Here is a 21,949-nt window from a genome sequence, read left to right as displayed (position 1 = left end):
ATCTCGTCTAAGAAAATCAAAGATACCCCCAAATAGTATGTACAAGGACTCTATTTACAGCACTATGTATAGCAAAAATGTAACTTCCAATAACAAAGGACCTATTAACGAGTGAAAAAAAAAAAACATGGTTCAATTATATAAAGGAAGAAAACAAAACAGGTATGCTTATGTATAGTTATAAGAAGACTGGAAAGACACCAAACTTTGGTGAATTCTCTCAAGGTAAAGAGATTAACAGTGACTTTTAGTTTCTTCTTTACAATGCTCTGTATTCTAACATGCATAAAAGAATAAAAGAGGGAGGGGAGGAAAATTTTAAAAGAAAGTATATATTCACTATATGTATTATACACACATTTACTGCAATATACACCGAAGAATTGATGCTTCTGAACTGTGGTGTTAGAGAAGACTCTTGAGAGTCCTTTGGACAGCAAGGAGATCCAACCAGTCCATCCTACAGGAAATCAGTCCTGAATATTCGTTGGAAGGTTAGCTCCAATATTTTGGCCACCTGATGCAAAGAACTGACTCACTGGAAAAGACCCTAATGCTGGGAAAGATTGAAGGCGGGAGAACGGGATGACAGAGGATGAGATGGTTGGATGGCATCACCGACTCAGTGGACATGAGTCTGAGTAAGCTACAGGAGCTGGTGATGGACAGGGAAGCCCGGAGTGCTGCAATCCATGGTGTTGCGAGGAGGTGGACACAACTGAGCTGAACTGAACTGATACTGCAATATGCACACATATATAATGCTGCTGCTGCTAAGTCGCTTCAGTCGTGTCCGACTCTGTGACCCCACAGACGGCAGCCCACTAGGCTCCCCCGTCCCTGGGATTCTCCAAGCAAGAATGCTGGAGTGGGTTGCCACTTCCTTCTCCAATGCGTGAAAGTGAAGTCGCTCAGTCGTGTCCGACTCTTAGAGACCCCATGGACTGCAGCCTACCAGGCTCCTCCATCCATGGGATTTTCCAGGCAAGAGTACTGGAGTGGGGTGCCATTGCCTTCTCCGATATATAATGCTATTATGTGCCTAACACAAAATTATTTAGGTACAAGGAAAAGGAAAAAATCCAAATAAAGCAAGCAGTATCTGCACAGTGGTGATGACTAAGACTTTGGGAAACAGACCAGGTCTGAATCCCAACTGACAAGCTAGAAGACCTTGGACAAAACCCAAACTTACTGTGCCTCGGTTTTCTAACCTATAAAATGGGTATAATAATACCTACCTCCTAGAGTTGATGATATAGCTATTAAGTCAACAGACTAAAAGTACATGGCATAGTGTCTGACCAAAGCATACAAATGAACAGCTTTAAAAAGTTGATCCTGAAGCAAGCTTAGCACTCTGGCTTAGCGACAGTAAGTGATAAATATTTTTTAAGTTATAAATTTTACCTCTTGCTTCATCCTTTAACCTCTGCACAGAGACCAACAAAGATTCCTTTTCATCAAGTTCACTTTCTAAAAATGCATTTCGTTCAATGGCTTGATTTAGCCTTTGTTCAAAGTCTTCCAGTGAAACTATTGTTGCCCTAAAAAAAAAAAAATTAGAGTCCAAGAAGTAAACAAATAATGTGCAACTAGCTACTACAAAAGGAAACAGTCAGTTTATCTCGTGCTATTTCCTGACCTAGAAAGCCTGGCCCAGCTGAAAGAAAATGATCTCACCCCTTCTGACCTCTGGTGCATTTACTGTCTCTATTATCATTTGGCCATTCAATATATTCTTTTCTTTTATATTCCTATCTAAAGTCCTTCAAGTTTCTTAAAGACAGGCTACTTATTATACAAGTTCTATCTCCCCACTGGATTTTAAACATGTTTCAATGAAGTTTACACATTTTCAGGAAGAAAACTGTTCAGCGATTTCAGAGTATGTAAGAATATGTAAAAATGTACTAAGAATTTGTTTAAAACACAGTCCCAGGTCCCCATCCACATACTTTCTTCCTATCAACCCTTTTCTTCTTCCTGCATTTCTCATTTATTCAGCAAACACTGACAGGTACCTACTATGTGCCCTCCATCCACTATGTGCTAACTGGCTACAGAATTAAAATTTCCTAACCTCAAGTTAGAACTCTCAATGCCATGTCCAATTTTCCCAAGTCCTGTCAACTGTCTCTCAGCTCCAATCTTTTACCCCAGGCTTAATTCTTCACCCATTCCTGGTGGCTCAGACAGTAAAGAATTTGCCTGTAATGCAGAAGACCCAGGTTCGATCCCTGGGCTGGGAAGATCACTGGAGAAGGGAACGGCTACCCACTCCAGTATTCTTGCCTGGAGAATCCCATGGACAGAGGAGCCTTGCGGGCTATAGTCCCTGGGGTCACAAAGTCAGACACAACTGAGCCACGAACAAATCAAAACATCATCTGGGTTACTCCAAAATGGTCTTCCCATCTTCTCCTCCCTACTTCTAATTTCTCAGTAATATTTTTCAAATCACAATCTGATAACACTCCTTTGTTTAAAAAACTCTTGAGAGTGCCCCTTTGCTTACAGAATGACTTTCAAACATAGCCAAGCACAAGGTTCTCCGCAACCTGGCCCCAAACACCTTCCAGTCTTATCTTGTTCAGCCAAACTGTCTTTACGCACTTCAACTGAAGTAAAATATTTAAACACCTCATGCTCTTTTCCTGCCTCTCTGCCTTTGAATCTCTCTCTTCATCAGTTAACATCTACTTCTTGCAGACCCAGCTTCCCTAGTTACTAAGGGTAGTTGAGCGGCTCCCTTCTCTATTCCCTGGAGCAGCTTGTACATTCTTTGTATTAATACCAGTGCTATCACATGGACTGTCCATATCTATCATGCCCAAGGGCAGTGGCAAGCTTATCTTTGTATCCTCAACTCTAGCATCATGTCAAGCATTTCAGAGTTACTCAAATATTAAGCAAAGAAATCTCAGACAATGACTGTAAAGTAATACAAATTACATTTGGGATGGTTAAGAAACAATGATAGATATATTAAATCTTGGCAAAGTAATGGCAAGTTCCTATAGGCTGTTCAGCAAAATCGTAATAGAAGCATTATTTCAAGAAAATTCACTGGTAAGTATTAAAACAGAAGAGAAAAGGAGTGAAAACTTACGGACAGATCAGTTAGGAAATAACTGCAGGATTCAGGTATACAACATGAGGACCTTCAAAAAGTGTCATAATATTGAGAACACAGAGGGAAGACGGAGGAATGAATGAGTCCTTTTAAAGAAAAACCAACAGGATCCACAATGGTACATGAAAGGAGGAAAAAGGGAAAGAAAAGCTTCGAAGGGCATTATCTAGGGAGATAAGGATTTTGGGCACGTTTCAATGTGAGGACTTACAGGTGACTTGAAATACCAAAAGGAATTGTTCTGGGACTAAGATTTAGGTAACTGGTTTAATCTAAAATAACTTTTTAATCACAGATTGCCAACTTCAGTTATTCTAACAATATGCACATCATTCACTTACCTTTTTGCTCGCTCCAGGTCATCATTGGCCTGTTCCAGTTCTCTTACATACTTATGTAACTGCTCCTTAATGGCCCGAGTCTGACTTAAATCATCTTCTAATACTGAGACCTGCTTGTAGCTCTGTGCATATTGATGTTCTAGCTTCTCCTGAAGGAGTGGGTATTATAGGAAGGAAAGAACGCGTCATTAGCCTATAGTTTTCTTTAATAAAGCAAGTAACCCAAATAAGAGGCAGGTTGCGGCAGGATCCAAAAAATTCACCCACAATCTGATAGTACTCTTTTCTCCTTTTTACAATGGTAAAATGACACATTCATTCCCAGTGCTTTAATTCATATAATATTAGTCAATCACTTCTCTTAAAGAAATCTAATAATGATCTCTCTGAAAAGAGGTAAAATAGTAAAATTGTTGCCTTAATAACCTCTGGGTTCTCAGGCTGAATGCAGCCCAGGGTAAACACAAAGCAGCTGAGTGACAGAGTTCAAATTTCTTACACCTTGCCTGCTCTAAACCTACCCCCTACCCAGACACAGCAACACCGCTCAGGCATGTGATGAACAGCAGCAAGAGAGGTTAACCCTTCTACTCCTGAAAATTCCTTGTTAGAAGGGAATTTTTAAAAATTAAACTCCAAAACTAAAGTGACCATAAACGATAATGAAATAAATATATGTGTCATACAAAGATAATTTTAAAGTACTACAGAATGAGCACTCTATCATAACAATCAGACGGCCTTTTTCTTCCAGGCAGTTTTTGACAATATAGAACTACAAAATAATATTATAGAGCTAGGAACATTATAGCTAAAAGAATTGACAGCTACAGAGTTTTGAAGTGAATTTCTGAACTCTAAAACACCTTTCCCTTGGTTCCACAAAAACAGTTTATGTCAAAAATTCACTTTAGGCCTTTTTACATGTTTATGTTGCCTGCTGCTCTTAAGCTCCACCTATAAGAATGTATTTCTCACTTTAACAAAACCCAGCCAAAAAGACACCAGCTTATACTGCCACAATTACCTTCAATGCTTCTACTTCATACTTCAGTCTTTGGTTATCAGCTTGCAAGTCTCTATTTCTCTGTTCAGCCTGTACTAATTGTGCCTCCAACTCTGCCTCTAATTCTCTGCTTCCTTCCTGGAATTCAACTAGCTCATCCCGAGCTTCCTGGAAGCTAGTCAGAAACAAAGTGGGAAAGATCAGTTATAGTAGAAACTGTAAGGATCGTCCTGAAGATGATTATATATCAATTCAAAAATTTTCACCTGAGTGTTATGCTACCATAAAATATACTAAACAATAAAGGCAATCTATTTTGCATCTCTTACTCTATACATTCAGGGTTCAATGAAATAAGTTATAAGCCATAAAAGGATTCACGTTTTATACACTCACCCCTTTCTTATTTAACATATTGACAAAGAAGCACATATGACTATCCACAAATCAGTTTTAACATTTAGATGTGTTTTTTCCAATATAATTGGTTTCCTCTGTAATTCTATTTAATTTTATGCATTAAAAATGTTATTCTGAGAAGGGTTCCGTAGATTTTCCCAGCCTAAAAAGGTATCTATGGCACAAAAAAAGGACTATGAAGTCTCGCCATAGACACACCTTCCATATAACTAGCATGATACAGTAACTGGCTTCAGCAATAATGAAATAGCAATAAAAGGTTTAATAAGTCTTAGTAAACTGCTAACCAAAGTAGGAAGATGTATATATACTTTAAAAAGATTTCATTTTAAAAAGAAATTTGTTTTATTACTTAAAAGATTACCTAAAAGTTCACTCAAGTAACTGAAATAATTGAGATTTTCTAAAATACTCCATATACCCCCGAAACTCCTGTCCCTCCCTCAAAGCTTTGTTGGCTCCAGACACTGATAACACCTGCCCAAAGAGTCTGCCCTATGGAGTCCCAGACAGCTTATTAGAATCTCTGAAAGACCAAAAACATGAGGCAGAATCAGTGTACACCCAGCAAGCCAAAGATAGCCAAGAGCAATACGCTTTCTAAAAGGAGGTAAGCTACCAGAAGAAATCATAAATGACACTGTTTTCTTACTATTTTAATAATTCAAGTAATGTAAGGTTTTACGGCACTTTATCTTAAATACAAGCAATGTTATTTTGTTATGATTATTTCTAGAATCCCAATCCTATACTGGAAACTCTAAATTTAGCTTTGTTAAAACAAAAGAAAAAAGAGCAAAAAGTTAGAGATTATGTATTCCAAATTCCTCTTCTATTTCTAGGATGCTTTCTGGCATTACCTTTGTTTATACTTCAAGGAAAGTTCCTTCCAATAAGCAGTTTCCTCCTTTAAACTTGAAAAATCTGGTATATCTTCACCATCCATGATCAAGAAAGCCTGAGAAATGTTAAAGAGGAAAATAAATTGAGAACATAGGAATCTTAGTAAAAAGATAAAACCTGGGACAACACTCAATCTGCAGCATTCTGGGGGGAGTCAAACATGAAAGACTCTGAGGGGTTAACACTCTATAAACTCAGTCACATAAATCACTTGGCTGCCCCACTTGCAGGGACCACCAACATCACGGACAGGCTCAGGAGAGGAGATGAACAAGGTCACGGAAGCCAGGTGAAGCACTTTTGGTGACAGCACTGGCTTTGGGGTTGGCCCCACAGATCCGCCTGCAGCTGGTTTACCGCTAACTGATCTTCTGGGAATCAGGTGACAGAAAACAAGTTTATTATCAAAGCTGCTATTACCTGCATGCCCTTCTCTGTTGTATTGATACAACTGCTTCAAAACACCTGCTTGAAACATTTTATGCCAGGTGACCCTGCCAGGAGATCAAGCACATTCCCAATAATTTAAATCATTACATTTCTAAAAGTTAAGTCCCAAGCTTCCTCCATTAAAGTCCACTAATCCTAAAATTTCAATGTTATTTCATCTCGGTTCTTCTTCCAATGCATTCAGAGTGGGTGAAAAAGTATTTGCTTAGTTATTAATCCTGTATTTGGACTGACTACCTAAAATTCCCCATTGATTGTCAGGCCAAATAGAATACCAAAGACACCAGGCTTATCCCAGATTCACACCGAAGTGATTCAGTCTTACTTCCTCTACTTTATATTCCAGCAATACTGTTCAAAACTGTCCTAAGGCACCATTCTGCTTCGGTCTGGATATTTTTCCTACCTGGAATGGCTCTCCTTCCTTGTGCATTTGGAAAGCTCCTATTTATCCTTTAAAAGCCAGCTGTCATCTTTTCCAGAAAGCATTTCCTGTCCTCACCAATACAGCACCAAAATCTCCCAGCGTCTTGGCTACCTCTACGCATAGGATTACATGAATACACTTAACACATAGTAATACATTTGCTTATAACTGTGTCCCCTGTTAGGCTGTGTATTATTCTTACTGATTTCAACTCCAGCACACTGCCTATACTATAGCTGATACTCAATAATATTTATTAAATTAAACCAAAATTGATTCAACCTAATCCAAAATGGGTAGTGAGAATTGAAGGCCAGCTTTAAACGTAAATTAATACAACTTGGGAGTTGTAGAGAATGTAGAATTCATCCAGCACAACCCACTACTCATGAATGTTTAGAAGAGACACAGACAAGAGCACATATACAACTTCAACTTGAGGAGGTATACAAGAGAGAAGAATGGCTTTCAGCTGAATAAAACTAAAATGTAACTATATACATTCAGTGTAATGCCTTTGCAGCTTACTGCAGTTTTTTCAAACTGGTTTTAGTTAAGTCTTTCCCGACCACAATGTCCATTACTACTTTTGGCATGTTGGTCAATCTTCCAATTAACTTAAATAAAAGACGCTGATGCTGGGAAAGAGTGAGGGCAGGAGAAAGAGGCAACAGACAATGAGATGGTTGGATGGCATCTCTGATTCAATGGACATGAGTTCGAGCAAACTCTGGGAGACGGTGAAGGACAGCGAAGCCTGGCGTGCTGCAGTCCATGGGGTCGCAAAGAGTTTCTGAGAAGGCAGGACCTGTGTTTTACTTATAAATCCCTTCTGCATTACAAGAAACATGAAACACAGTAGAAATTCAATATCTGAATCTGACTTACAATCTTTTTAAATTATTCCCTCTTTGCTCCCAAAGTACTGCTTTCCTTTATTAATATTGAAATTCCTATTTCAGAAATGTGAGGGTAGTTTATTTCTACCTCACAACACACCACCATGTATTATACCAGGATTATAAAACCTACCATTCTCAGCTAGACAAAATTATCAGTCTGAGGCATGCCAAGCCGCATTCACAGCCACTTATAAAGCTCAATATAAGCTCCACATCACAGAATAGGGAGCTGATGGAGCTTACTGGGAAGAGCCTTAGAGACACCCTGCACACTAGCTACCTAAAATAATCATTGTCTAGCCCTTAATTCTTTTTTTTTAAATCTTCGTTTGGGTCTTAACTGCAGCCTGCAGGATCTTCAATCTTAGTTGCAGCATGTGAGATTCGGTTCCCAACCCAGGGATCGAAATTTCTGGGCTCGCTGCACTGGGAATGCAGAGTATTAGCCACTGGACCAACAGGGAAGTCCCCCAGCCCTAAATTCTTAAATATATATGGACAACCAAGAACCACCAAACAAATGAGAAAAGACAGTAGCATAAGTAAGAAAATCCAAGGACCTATGGCACCTAGAGGAAACATAATTCAGGAAAGGAGAGAACTACTTTTTTCTCATAAAACACCTCAGGAGGGTTAGAGAGCTACAAAAGAAGAGAGAAACCCAAGAACTGGACAGCACAGGGTGCAAGAAACAGTGGCTCCAACCCAGGACTGCAAAGAAGAAACCACCCAAGATGATGCCTAGTCCATTACGCCCAGAGTCACTCAGCCCAGATGTCTTCTTAGCTTTATGTTCACTTGATAGCCATCTCAGTCCCTTAAATATTTTTGTTGTCATGCTTTGGACTTTCTCTGGGTTACATATATGCCTTTCTGAAGGTGAGGAACTGATGCTACTTCGGCATATCAACGTTTTATTCACGGGTAGGATACTTTAAAGTTTCCAGCATTCCCTCTGTTAGCATGCAGCATTTGATTCTGGTGACCATGTGGAAGTGTCCTTATGGAAGTTCCTAAGGACTACTAGATGCCTTCCTTGGCATCTAACATTTGAGTGTGTCAGTAGCTCAGTTGTATCTTGACTCTTTTCAACCCCATGAATTGGGGCCCATGAGGCTCCTCCATCCATGGGATTTTCCAGGCAAGAATACTGCAGTAGGTTGCCATGCCCTTCTCCAAGGGATCGTCCCGACCCAGGGATCGAACCCGGATCTCCCTCATTGCAGGCAGACTCTTTACCATTTCAGCCACCAGGGAAGCCCATCTAGTATTTACTTGAATGTATTTGAATGTGGAGCCAACCCTTCTACAAATACGGTTAGAGTTGTTTTTATCTACAAATGTTATCATTCACATGCCCAGTTTCAGACTTTTCTGTATGAGGCTTTTAGTTGTTGACCCATTCAAACAGTATCAGAAGACCTACAGCAGTTACTATTCTGAAGACTGTTGAGAACGGTTCCCTGAGCAATCTCACTGTTTACAACTGTGGGTATACTGTCAGTCAGTTCAGTTCACTCACTCAGTCGTGTCGAACTCTTCGCAACCCCATGAATCGCAGCGCACCAGGGCTCCCTGTTCATCACCATCTCCCAGAGTTCACTCAGACTCACGTCCATCGAGTCAGTGATGCCATCCAGCCATCTCATCCTCTGTCGTCCCCTTCTCCTCCTGCCCCCAATCCCTCCCAGCATCAGAGTCTTTTCCAATGAGTCAACTCTTCGAATGAGGTGGCCAAAGTGCTGGAGTTTCAGCTTTAGCATCATTCCTTCCAAAGAAATCTCAGGGTTGATCTCCTTCAGAATGGACTGGTTGGATCTCTTTGCAGTCCAAGGGACTCTCAAGAGTCTTCTCCAACACCACAGTTCAAAAGCAGCAATTCTTCGGCACTCAGCCTTCTTCACAGTCCAACTCTCACATCCATACATTACCACAGGAAAAACCATAGCCTTGACTAGATGGACCTTTGTTGGCAAAGTAATGTCTCTGCTTTTGAACATACTATCTAGGTTGGTCATAACTTTTCTTCCAAGGAGTAAGTGTCTTTTAATTTCATGGCTGCAGTCACCATCTGCAGTGATTTTGGAGCCCAAAAAAATAGTCTGACACTGTTTCCCCATCTATTTGCCATGAGGTGATGGGACCGGATGCCATGATCTTCATTTTCTGAATGTTGAGCTTTAAGCCAACTTTTTCACTCTCCTCTTTCACTTTCATCAAGAGGCTTTTTAGCTCCTCTTCACTTTCTGCCATAAGGGTGGTGTCATCTGCATATCTGAGGTTATTGATATTTCTCCCGGCAATCTTGATTCCAGCTTGTGTTTCTCCCAGTCCAGCGTTTCTCATGATGTACTCTGCATAGAAGTTAAATAAGCAGGGTGACAATATACAGCCTTGACGTACTCCTTTTCCTATTTGGAACTATAAGGTATCCATTTGTCCCTGGTTTTCTGGTTCTCAAATAGGGCCATATTAATACAACTACCAATTTTTCCATCAGTGTCCCCTGGCAACTCACGTTTTAAACAGCCCTTCCTGTAAAATTTCTTGAGCATCTAGTTCTATTTCTCATACCCTCCTTGTCTAACTACTTAGCTCAAAGTCAAATGACTCTAGCAAAATTATTTTAATGTGTTTTTATTTTACACAGGCTTCTGCTTTTTTTTTTTTCTGAATCTTATGTGAACTGAATGTTGACTACATTTTTTCTAATTAACAGGCTACTTTTAGAACTCGCTTATTGGTCCCTCAAACAATCTATGCCAGAAGCCTTTTACTAAAGGACCAGCTTTTCCAGAACAAGCCAATTAAAAACACTTAATAGGGTAACAGGTGGTAGGAGTAGCTCAGTCTGGGCTCTTAACTGGACTTGCAGTTTGGAGACCAGAGTGTGGAGCCAAACTGCCGGGATTTCAATCAGTGTCCTCTACTCACGACCTTGAGCAAGTTACTTAACCACTCAGTGACCCATTCCCTCACCTGTAAAATGGGGATAATAATTAAAATAGGGTTGTAAAGAAGATTAAGGGAGTTAATATTTGCAAGTACTAAGTACAGAGTATGGTACACAGTAAACACAGCATAAATTTCATTAAATTATTCTTAAAAACTGGTCATTCAGTTGCAGGCCTGTGAAGTATAACCACAATGCTTCAGAATTTAAAATAAATGATTCCTTAAAATTAATCACCTCCGGAAGTTCTGTGCATATTTCAGTTACACCACCATTACTGAAAACATCTCTAAAATCTCTTTTGGAATAGCCATGAAGAGCCAGATTAAAAAATAAACAGAAAACCCTTTCTTTGTGGTCACATCTCATTTCTACTGCTTCCTAACTGGTATTATCCAGCTTTATCACTCTAATTTTATTCATTAGACTTATCCTTTCCAAAAATTGAGTTTTTCACAAATAAAAATTTGCCACCACTACAGACATTCAAAAGGCCTTCTCGGGGGTATAAAGACAATCTGTTCATTTTGCTTCAAGTTAGAGCAGGAAGATGTGTTATTTGAAACTATGTAACTGGAGATATTAGGCCACAGAAAATTAGCCAATACAGAAAACTACACTGCTACCAAAAAAATGCTTTAATGACACATCTGTAATCTCCTGAAGCTGAAATGAAGGTAGATAACTACATACTCTTCCCCACTACACAAATCTTCCCTCAATATCCTGTCTCACGGGGATGGAGTGTGAATCCCAAAATAATGACAACTTTTACATGGGGCGTTATCACACTGTGTGTGACCTTCAGATACCTAGCAACTGTGCATAAAACTGCCTGTCTTAAATGCTATATTTACAAAGAAACTATTCTTTACAATGCTAAGAAAATCCATTTCATATGATTTTGCCTCCTTGTTAATAGTTATAGAATCAACTAGTGAGACTGGAAGTTATTCTGGAACTTACCGCAGATAATCAATACTTTTTTACCAAAATTCTTCTACTCCCAAAGGTGACAATTACAGAATTTTAAACTCTTCAGTCAGTAATAAATATGGTCCTCCTTTTGGTCCTGACTATCAAACTTCTTTTTCTACCTCATGAAGTGGTCAGCAACTTAAGTCAGAAGTAATTTTAAGCTTCAGTGACCAAATTTATCCCAGCATGACTTAAGATGCAAATAAAAATAAGCTTCGGCGATGTCATGAAAGCAAGCTCTTAAGATTTTACTGAGGTTTCTACTTAAGTGTTCCTCATCCAATTTCAATTTAATTTAAAAAGCCAAAACAAAACTAAAAAACAAATGCTTCCTAAGATTTCTACCTGGGCCAGGTCAACTTGCAACTAGGACTAGCCAAAGGTTTTTTGTTGTTGTTGCTGTTCCTTCTGATCTTTTAAACTTTAATAAAGATTCAGAAGAGGTATCTTAGTTCCCCTTGATTCTCTTCAACACATGACTTAATGCTGTTTTTCACTTCACCAACTTCATGATTTAGCAAAGCCAGTGCCCTATTTCATAAACCGATAAAAAGCAACACAACTCATCCGACAAAATAATTAGCCAGCAACCATGAACAAGTTCCAGCGTAGAATTTATCTTAGAAGCAGTTCTTATCCTAGGTGGGTCTGCTCAAAAACATTTCAATAAATCTACTAGCTTCTGGTATATTTTTAACAAGCCAGATTTTCTACTTTGCTTTCTACCTGAGAAAGGTAGAAAAATCCCACTAAAAGAAACCAGAACTCCAAGCCAGGAATCGTAAATCCTGAACCACGTGAAGCCCCTCACGGTTGAGAGAGTCCACAGTAGAAATCACCCCACCTGTTCTCAATTCCCCCATCCGTCAAATGGCGATATGAGAACCAGGCACAACCGCTAAAACCAGGTGACGAGGTTAAAAAAGGAGAGAGCAAGAGTGTTCCGTGAAGGCGCTACAGAATCGTAATGAAATTATCAGCACTGAAAGAATCCTCAATTCCTCAGCAAACTTAAAGATTACTTTGTTGCTTACCAACACGGGGTAAAAAAAAAAAAGGTGAGCACAAGCAGTCCGAACCCGTTTGGTGACACTTTTCTGAACTCCAGAAAGTGTCCGCAGTTAAAGGCGGACAGTCAGAATGCCACCGGAGCCCAAGGTGGGCAGCTTCCGCCCTCGCCCCCCGCGGGAGAGGCGCAACGAGAGTTCAAAATCCAACCCGGCTCCGAACCACCTTCCCAGCTGAAGTGATGGGGGAGGGGGGCGGACTGGGCTTGCCGCTGCCACCTTCAAAGGAGCCGCTCCTTGCGCCACCAGCGCCGGGGCCCACGGTGCCACGTCCCGGCCTCCGTCCCCGCCACCCCTCACCCCTCCCCCGGACGCGGACACATCCTCCCGAGACCGCCCGGCTCGCTTCCTTCCAGGCGCCCCCGGTGGGCCACACCTCGGACCAGGGCGTGGAAGGGGCAGTTAGAGCGGTTGGAACAGTTACCCCTGGACTGGCCGCCCCGGAACCCAGGCCTGGCCCAGCCTCGGACACAGCCTCCGGGCTGGCAGGCTCCCCGGGGACAGGCCTAAGGCGTAGCCGGCTCGGCCCGGCGCCCTCCGGGGCGGCCCCGCACCGCAGACTCACCTCCAACGTGTCAAAAGCGCATGTTCGCCGCCCCTCGACCGACGTCTCCGCTCTGCCGGCCAGGCCAGGCCCGCCCAGCCGTTCAGCTCCGCTCCCCTCCGCAGCCCTGAGCTCCACTCCGCGTACCTCCGCGCCCGGCTCCTCCCCGACACGTCAGGAGCTGCCTGGGTGTCCGAGGCCATTCTGTGACGCACGGGGGCGGGGTTCTGAGCATGCGCGCGAGCGTGGGGGCGGCCTGGGCGGGGCTGTCGGGAGAATGGCGTCACAGGGGGTCGGGCCAGGCCCGACGGGCTGACGTCAAGCAGGCGGCGGCCGTCAGTGCAGGTGAGTTTGCGACCTTCGCGGTATCCCGAAAAGGCTCTGAGTTCGGGAAAGTGGCATCACCGTCGGTGACAACCTGCCTCCCCATCTTCAGCCACCAACCGAGTCCCGCAAGTTACTGTTTCAGTGTTTCCATGTATAATAAGATTTCACCTCCGAGTCACCTCCACCACCCATAGAATACCAGGCGTATCCTAGTCCCCATCACTCTGACAAAGACCTGTGTTGTTTTTACAGCAATCCCGCTAGGTGAAATTTTATACTACTTCTTGTCTTCCTCCAGAAAAACGTAAGTTCCATGAGAATCGGAACCTCATTCCTTTTGTCTCCCAGAAGATAGCTTGGTGCCAGGCACAACGTGGGCGTTCAAATATTTGTTGATTGAACTCGTTGAGGGCACCAAGGAAATACACATATTTCCACTTGTATATTTTATATACCTAAGCGTATATTTATGTAAGTGTGTATCTGTGTGTGTGTGTGTGTGTGTGTGTGTGTGTTCATTCCCTTAGGACTTCCAACTAATGGAGTCCATTTCATTTATACATATTCCCCCCAGGAGACTTGGAGAAGGAAGAGAGGGGAAAGGAACCAGCTCAGAAGGAGAATGATGGGTATCTGCTTAGGGAGGGAAAACTTGAATAGAGCTGTTTTAAAAAACAATTTTTGGATCTTTTTGCTGTGTAATGTACAACATAATTCTCCGTGGTGTCAGCGCTCTTGGGATTGGGTATATGAGGTTTTTGGACACAGTGATCTGTAAGACAGATTTCAAGGTGAGAACAAGGTGAGCCTGAGAGGTTCAGTTATGTTTTTGAGGGCATGGACATAAACAGGAACAGCGCAAGATAGATTCTAAGAGGTATCCAAGTCAGTGAAAATCAAAGAAATAATTAATGGGGTTGTGGGAAAGCTGACGCCTTGAACTAGATTCTAAAAAGCTCATGATAATAATAAGACTAGTTCGTTTTTGTTCTACCATTTGTATGTACTGGCAATTGTGCTAAATGCTTGGCTTGCATAATTTAATTTTTAACAATGACTCCATGATATAGGTACCATTATTACTCCCAGTTTACCAAGAGGAAATCGAGACTCAGCAAGATGAAATTGCCCAAGGTCACTCAGCTAGATAAAAAGAGGACTTAAGGTTCAAACCCACCTAGTCTGGATTGTCTAACTCTAGAAACCAGACTGTTAACCACTACTGTACTTCCACTAAAGAAGTGGGGTTATTGGGACTTCCTGGCAGTTCAGTGAGTAAGACCCTGCCCTTCCACTGGAGGGGCATGGGTTCAGTCCCTGCTTGGAGAACTAAGACCCACATGCCATGTGGCACAGCCAAAAAAAAAAAGGGCTATTAATAACTACCATTTATTGGACTAGAGAACTGTGCTGAAAGCTTTACATACATCTCCTCACAAGCAGCTTGTGAGACTGAAATTATTACATCCATTTTTTATGTTGGAAAACTGAGGCCGAGGGGAGCTGAGGTTTAAACCCAAACAGGTCTCAGTCCACGCCAAGTGACCTGGGACATCACAGAAGCCTATGATCTCATCCTCCAGAGCACAGCCCCAGCCAGGAAAGCAGAGCCCCAGAGGTGAGTAAGCAGGGAGGCCTTCCTACGGACCTGCTGCCAAGACAGACCAGTCCCACCCCAAGAGGAAAAAATAAAGGCTGCAACTCTGGTCCCTGGCTGAAGTCCTAGGAAACACACTGAGTCACCTAATGGCAAGCCAGGCCCTGCAGAAAGTGTTGGCATCATCTTCCAAGGCCACTGCCCCTCCCACCCAGCCTGGACCCAGATGGTAAATTTCCCCTTCCAAGATAAGGAATAACCAGTCCATGTTTGATTCAAAAATGCCCACTTCAGGGCTTCCCTGGTGATCCAGTGGTTAAGAATCCACCTGCCAATGCAGGAGGCACAGGTCTGATCCCTGCACTACATGCTGCAGAGCACCTTCTGAAGCCCTCATGCCCTAGAGGCCGTGCCCCACGAAAGAAGCCAAGGCAATAAGAAGACCATGCACTGCAACTAGAGAGTAGCCCCTGCTAGCTTCAGCTAGAGAAAGCCCATGTGTAGCAATGAAAACCCCAAAAATAATTTTTTTAAATGCCTACTTCTGTGCACCCCTGTGTTCCTAACAGCACTGTTCACAATAGTCAAGACATGGAAACAACCTAAATGTCTATCAATAGATGAATGGATAAAGGAGGGGCGGTATATATATCTAGATATGTAGAGACAGATATCTAGATATAATCTGGATATAGAGAGAGATCTATGTATAGATCTATGCAGGCACACATACAATGGAATATTACTCAGCCATAAAAAAGAATGAAATACTAACACCATTTGCAACAACATGGATGGACCTAGAGATTATCATACTAAATGAAGTAAGAGACATGTCATATCATTTATATCTGGAGTCTGAAATATGACACAAATGAATTTATCTGCAAAACAGAAAGAAACTCACAGATGTACAGAATAGATGTGGTTGTCAAGGGGGAGGAAAGGTGGAGGCAGGAGTTTGGGATTAGCAGATGCAAACTGCATATATATACAGAACAGATAAACAACAAGGTCCTATTGTATAACAGAAAACTATACTCAATATCCTGTGATAAGCCATAATGGTTTCATAAAGACTATGAAACTATGTATTTTATATATATAACTGAATCACTTTTCTGTACTGCAAAAATTAATACAACATTGTAAATCAACTATACTTCAATAAAATATTTTTTTAGGGACCTCCCTGGTTGTCCAGTGGGTAAGACTCTCTGTTCCCAATGCAGGGGGCCTGGGTTTGATCCCTGGTCAGGGAACTAGATCCCACATGTCACAACTGAGTTTGAATGCCGCAAAAGACCTGATGCAGCCAAATAAAAAATTTTTTTAAAATAACTTTTTAAAATTCCCACTTCTGGTGGGTCCCTAACCCTTGACTCAGCCAGCCATCAACAGCTCAGCCTAGGGTATTCCTGTGCCAAAGGGAAAAGAAAATTCTTTGTTGCTTTTATTGCATCTTCGGTAGCATCTTGAGCAAATGGAGCTCACCAATTATCCAAAGCAACTCAGGCTCCCAATCAGTGCTTCCTTCAGAATTTAGCTGTTAAGTCAACAGAAAGGCAGGACATGGGTATGCTGAGAATTTGCTATCAGGAGTTTAGGTTCCAAACCTCCTTGCCATTCCTTCCCTTGCGTGGTATGTCTGAAAATGCAGCCTGCTTCTGCCCTAGCCAGGGCAGGGCTGGGGGAGGTAGGGTCCCCCCTCTGAGGGCCTTGAAAAAGGCTCTTGCAGGTATGAAAAATGAGGACAGTTTAGGTTGAGCATGCAAAAGGCCTTCCTGCCAGGATGCTGCCCCCGTTCCTGGTAGCTGGAAGGAAAGCTACCCTTGTCCTCATCCAGGGGGACGAACTGATGTTGCCAGAGTCTCTTACCCCAGTTGGTGGAACCTGAGATCCTGCTGTGCCCCGTGAATTTCTTGGGGCTGCCCCATTTCTTCCCCAGAAGCCTACCTGAATAGCAGACTCCTCCCGTTCCAGAACTGTCTGTAGCCTACTGGGCTTCCTGGCTTCAGAGCCTACACTCCTCTGAGCGCCGGTCTTCACTGTCAGCCCCGTCCCCCACCCCAGCCCCTTCATGGTCCCTACCCACACCCCAGAGTGACAGCTGCCTCCACGGAACAGCCTGGCATAACACTGTTAATTGCTAATTGGGTTAACACCTGGCAACGCCAAGGGCTGTTAACATCACACCTACATAAACAGTGTGACTATCCCCAGACAAAAGCAGTATCTGCTCATACACCTTTGCACAGACAAGGTGGCACCAGTTTTGCCTACTTCCAAACCATTCTAATGGAATGACAGAGCTAGGAAGAAAAATGGAGTGTTTCTTACCAGCAACCTGAGCTGATTGTCATCAGGCAATTCAGCCAAATTCCCATGACCAGTAAACCAATGAGTCAAAGTTACCAGGAATAAAAGATCATTAATTCAACCATTAAATGAATATAATTGAGTGCCTGACACTTCTAGGCCCCAGAGATACAGCAGGCAACAAAACAAGCTTAGGGAAGAGAAAGAATGGAAACCAAAAATTAAAAAACATTAGCATGTCAGGCAGTGATAAGTACTGAGGAAGAAAAAAGGAGTCAGAGCTTTTCAATATTTTATATTTAGGATGGCATTTAAGACAGCACCTGGCATGTGGAAGGCTCTTAGCATTTGTTGAAGAATAAAAACTTGCAGTGTATAAGTTATTTTCATTGCTCTCTTCTGCTTTCTCCATTTTTTTCTTTCATCTGAGCACTTTTATAATTTAAAACTCTCAATTTTAAAAACTCCCCTAATAAAAATTGAGCAATTAGGAATTGTCTGGTGGTCCAGTGGTTAAGACTCCACTCTTCCCCTGCTGTGGGCACAAGTTTGATCCCTGGTCGGAGAACTAAGATCCCATAAGCCATGTGGTGCAGCCAAAAAAAAAAAGTCCTTCCCCTCTGACTCCCTAGTTAGCCCAATCTGATGTTATTCTCTCCTGTAAACATGTATGTGTTGATTCCACCGGTGTAAAGCTTCCACCCTACAGTTTATTTTTTTTAAGGAAACTTTTTTTTTCTTTTTGCCTGCGCTGGGTCTTCATGGCTGCACGTGGGCTTTTCTCCAGTTGCAGTGAGCAGGGGCTACTCTTCGTTGTGGTGCGCGGGCTTCTCATTGCTGTGGCTTCTCTTATTGCAGAGCACAGGCGCTAGAGCTCAAGGGCTCAGTAGTTGCGGCTCACAGGCTCTAGAGCACAGGCTCAGTAATTGTGGCGCACGGGCTTAGATGCTCCCCAGCATGTGGAATCTTCCTGGATTAGGGATCGAACCTGTGTCCCCTGCATTGACAGGTAGATTCTTACCCACTGTGCCACCAGGGAACCCCCCTACAATCTGTCCGATGCCATACCTTCTGCACATCCTTTAACTGACAGCATAATGATATTTGGGGCTTTGGTAGAACCACCTGGGATGTCAACCGTAACTAATCTGGAATGTAAGGATTGCTTCTCCAGGGATTGCTTGCCTGGTGACCATTGTCTAATGATAGGGGAATGATACCTTGACCATTTATCATTACAACCTATTATGGTAAAATGACAGCCCATGGGATCTCAGAGGAAACTTCACATTAGTTTTCATCTATTTCTGTATAATAACAACACAGGCCTTGATGTCCACTTTGGGGGTTTGTCTTGTTTTTTTTAAAGATTTTTTTTTTAATATGGACTGTCTTTAAAGTCTTTGTTGAATGTGTTACAATATTGCTTCTGTTTTACTTTTCTTTTTTTTTGGCCTCAGGCCTCAAGGCATATAGGATCTTCACTCCCCAGCCAGGGATCAAACCTGCATGCCCTGCATTGGAAAGTGCAGGCTTAACCACTGGACCTCCAGGGAAATCCCTCCTCTTTGAAAATTACAAGGGGGCTTGGGGGCCTTTACATGAAAAAATATTTTCCCCTCAAAATTAGAAGAAAAGGCTTTACTTAGGAGAGTCCTGACCACAGAGGCCAATTTTGATCCATAAATGCTTAAATGCAGAAATAAAACATCCCAGGTTTGCTATTAATCACAGTAGAAGTGTCTCTTCTATGAAAAGCAAATGAGCATCCCTTTGGAGGGGGTGCAGGCCAGGCAGAAGAGGAGACGTTAATTAAAGTGCTGGGGGCAGGATAAGTGGGGAGCAAGGAAACCCTTTCTTTAAGCATCTTGCTGTTTCAACAACTTTCCAAAGTCTTATGTTGAGAGATGGTTATTAAAACCCTGATAAAAAGATACTAGAGGAAGCAATGTGAAAGAGGCCCCAGACACAGAGGAGGTGATCAAAGGGTGGCAAGATCCACCCTCCACCCCCAGCCAAAGATGCAGGCCCCACCCCTTCTCAGGCTCCCCACCCTGGTGTGAGAAGCCAGCCCTGCCCCACCTGCAACTCCTCCCTCCCAGCACCTCAGGAATTCAGGTGTTTGTTCTTCTTTGCCAAATCAGCCCCATCACAGGTGACTGCTTCCCTTCCCTGAGCCTCAGTTTCTTCATCTGTAAAATGTGATGATTGGACCAGATGACAATGTTGGTCGTTCCCGTGAGTCAGAACCCACCCTGTCTTCCAAGCACCCTCCTGGGGGTGCTCAGACCCTCCCTCTCCTTGGCCGGTTTGCCCAATGTGATGGCAGTGTCAGCCCAGTCCTAGATGGATGGGGGCCAGTGACCAAGGACATTCTCGTTCCTGCCAACATCCCTTTGCTGCGCCCGGGGAGTTGCTGAACCTGCAGAATAAATCACCTTCCAGTGCATCTAATGTCTGCTGTATTCGTTTCCTGAAGCTGCTGTAACAAATTACCACAAGCTTAGTGCTTAAAACAACCCACATTGATTCTCTTACGGTCCTGCAGGTCAGAGGTCCAAAGTGAGACTTTCGGGGCTAACATCAAGGTGTTGGCAGGCCTGGTCCCTTCTGGAGGCTCCAGGGAGAATCAGTTCCTTGCCATTTCCAGCTTCTAGAAGCCACAGCATTCTTTAGCTTATGGCCACATCACCCCAGCAGCTGTTTCTGTTATCACAATGCCTTCTCTGACTCCTTCCACCTCCCTCTTATAAGAACCTTTTTGATTACATTGGGCCCATCCAGATAATCCAGCCCAACGGGAGGAAGAGGAGGAAGTTTATTCTCTGGGGAAACTAAACCAGAGAAACTCCAGACCTAGGACAGTGGGCATACTATGCTCAGTCACTCAGTCATGTCTGACTCTTTGCAACCCATAGACTGTAGCCTGCCAGGCTCCTCTGTCCATGGGATTCTCCAGGCAAGAATACTGCAGTGGCAACCATTCCCTTCTCCAGGGGATCTTCCCGATCCAGGAATGACATCTGTGTCTCTTGCATCTCCTGCACTGGGAGGCAGTTTCTTTACCACTGAGCCACCTGGGAAGCCCCACTGGGCATGCTCAAGCCAGGCTAAATTAGTTCAATATAAAAGGAAGCAAGAGAGAGAGGAGGGGATTCTTCAAAGGCTGAATGTCAAATGATGAGACCCCAGCTTCCTTCCCTGATGGTCTCCCAGAATGCCAGCCTGTACCCTCTAGGCAGGAGATCAGAGACCTTTTATTTATTTATCTGGCTGTGTTGGGTCTTCGTTGTGGCACCCAGATCTTTGTGGTGTCATGCTGGGTCTTTCCACTGCGGCTCACAGACCCTAGTCATGGTGTGGGTTTAGTTGCCCCATGGCATGTGGGACTTTAGCTCCCCGACCAGAGGTCGAACCCCCATCCCCTGCACTGCAAGGAGGATTCCTAACCCTGGATCACCAGTGAAGGTCCTCGGAGAACTTTTCTTGACAGAATCATCTCATTTCTAAATCCTTAACTTAATCACTACCACAAAGTCCTTTTGCCATAAAAGGTAACATACTCACAAGTTCTGAGGATTAGGACCTAGACATCTTTGGGAAGATTTTATGTTGCCTACCACATCTCATGCTCTAACTTTACCACCTTCACAATATTTGCCATTTCTGCATATCATCTTTGAATTTTTCTTTGACTCAGACCACTTTCTAAAAAACAAACTTAGGGCTTCCCTGGTGGCTCAGCTGGTAAAGAATCCGCCTGCAATTGCGGATCAAACCTGGGTTTGATCCCTGGGTTGGGAAGATTCCTTGGAGAAGGGAACAGCTTCCCACTCCAGTATTCTGGCCTGGAGAATTCCATGGACTGAGTAATCTATGGGGTCGCAAAGAGTCAGTGACTTTCACTTTCACCCCAATACAAAATAAATAATGAACTTTATTAAAAATAATATCTATGAAATCCTAGAGTTGATGGCTAGTCATATTTTCCATACTATTTCATAAGTTAATAAATGACTATCAAGATGTCAAATGTTTATCTGTACACCACATAACATCACTGTGCGTGCCACCAGTAGTACCCAGACTGTCCTTTGGGGAACAAAAATCCAGCCTCCTGATTTTACAGAAGAGGGTAATTTGTCCAAGAAGTCAGCAGCAGCAAAGAACAAGGCTACACCCACGACTTCTTCCTGCTGTCTCCGAGGTCATTAATCACAGCTTGAAAAGATGTCAGCTTTTTCTTAATAGCATCCCTCCCTTGGTGATTCATATCATTTAGGGCTCAGCTCCCCTTCTGCTACACTCACGGATATTTTATATTTGGAAAGTGGGGTTTCCTATTGCCTCCCCTGTGGACCAACATTCATGCATCCTACTTATCAGTGCTGAGCAGAGGGTGTTTACTTGACCTACATCTGGACAGCATCCAGGTCTCAGGGAAGGATACGCTACAAAGGGAGGTCTGTGCTGGTGGTGACTTTGTACTGTGCCCCTTGGCTTGTGTCCCAGCTGATTGGACTTGGAAATGGCTTTTAAGAAGACAGAGTTCCTTTCCATCCACAGGGTGTGGGATGAT

At 43.0% G+C, this 21,949-nt stretch overlaps 1 protein-coding gene across 4 annotated transcripts in view; it reads right to left on the bottom strand.

Moving 5' to 3' along the window:
* NDEL1 (nudE neurodevelopment protein 1 like 1) overlaps positions 1-13,287 on the bottom strand; it is a 31,662-nt gene extending 18,375 nt beyond the window's left edge. For 2 of the 4 annotated variants that reach the window (XM_052657603.1, XM_052657602.1), the window contains exons 1-5: positions 13,149-13,287; positions 5,764-5,861; positions 4,505-4,658; positions 3,478-3,626; positions 1,411-1,547 (exon numbers count right to left, since the gene is read on the bottom strand). In XM_052657603.1, coding sequence (XP_052513563.1) covers positions 1,411-1,547; positions 3,478-3,626; positions 4,505-4,658; positions 5,764-5,849 — 526 coding nt within the window. In that variant the 5' untranslated portion in view covers positions 5,850-5,861; positions 13,149-13,287. The remainder of the gene's footprint in view (positions 1-1,410; positions 1,548-3,477; positions 3,627-4,504; positions 4,659-5,763; positions 5,862-13,148) is intronic. The other 2 variants (XM_052657599.1, XM_052657600.1) reach the window with 1 other exon arrangement.
* Between the last annotated feature and the right edge of the window lie 8,662 nt (positions 13,288-21,949).

This window comes from Budorcas taxicolor, chromosome 19 (assembly GCF_023091745.1).
Source record: "Budorcas taxicolor isolate Tak-1 chromosome 19, Takin1.1, whole genome shotgun sequence".
NCBI classification, from domain to species: domain Eukaryota; kingdom Metazoa; phylum Chordata; class Mammalia; order Artiodactyla; family Bovidae; genus Budorcas; species Budorcas taxicolor.
The sequence above is the reverse complement of the archived record's forward strand: the minus strand, read 5'-3'. Positions and strand labels throughout refer to the sequence as shown.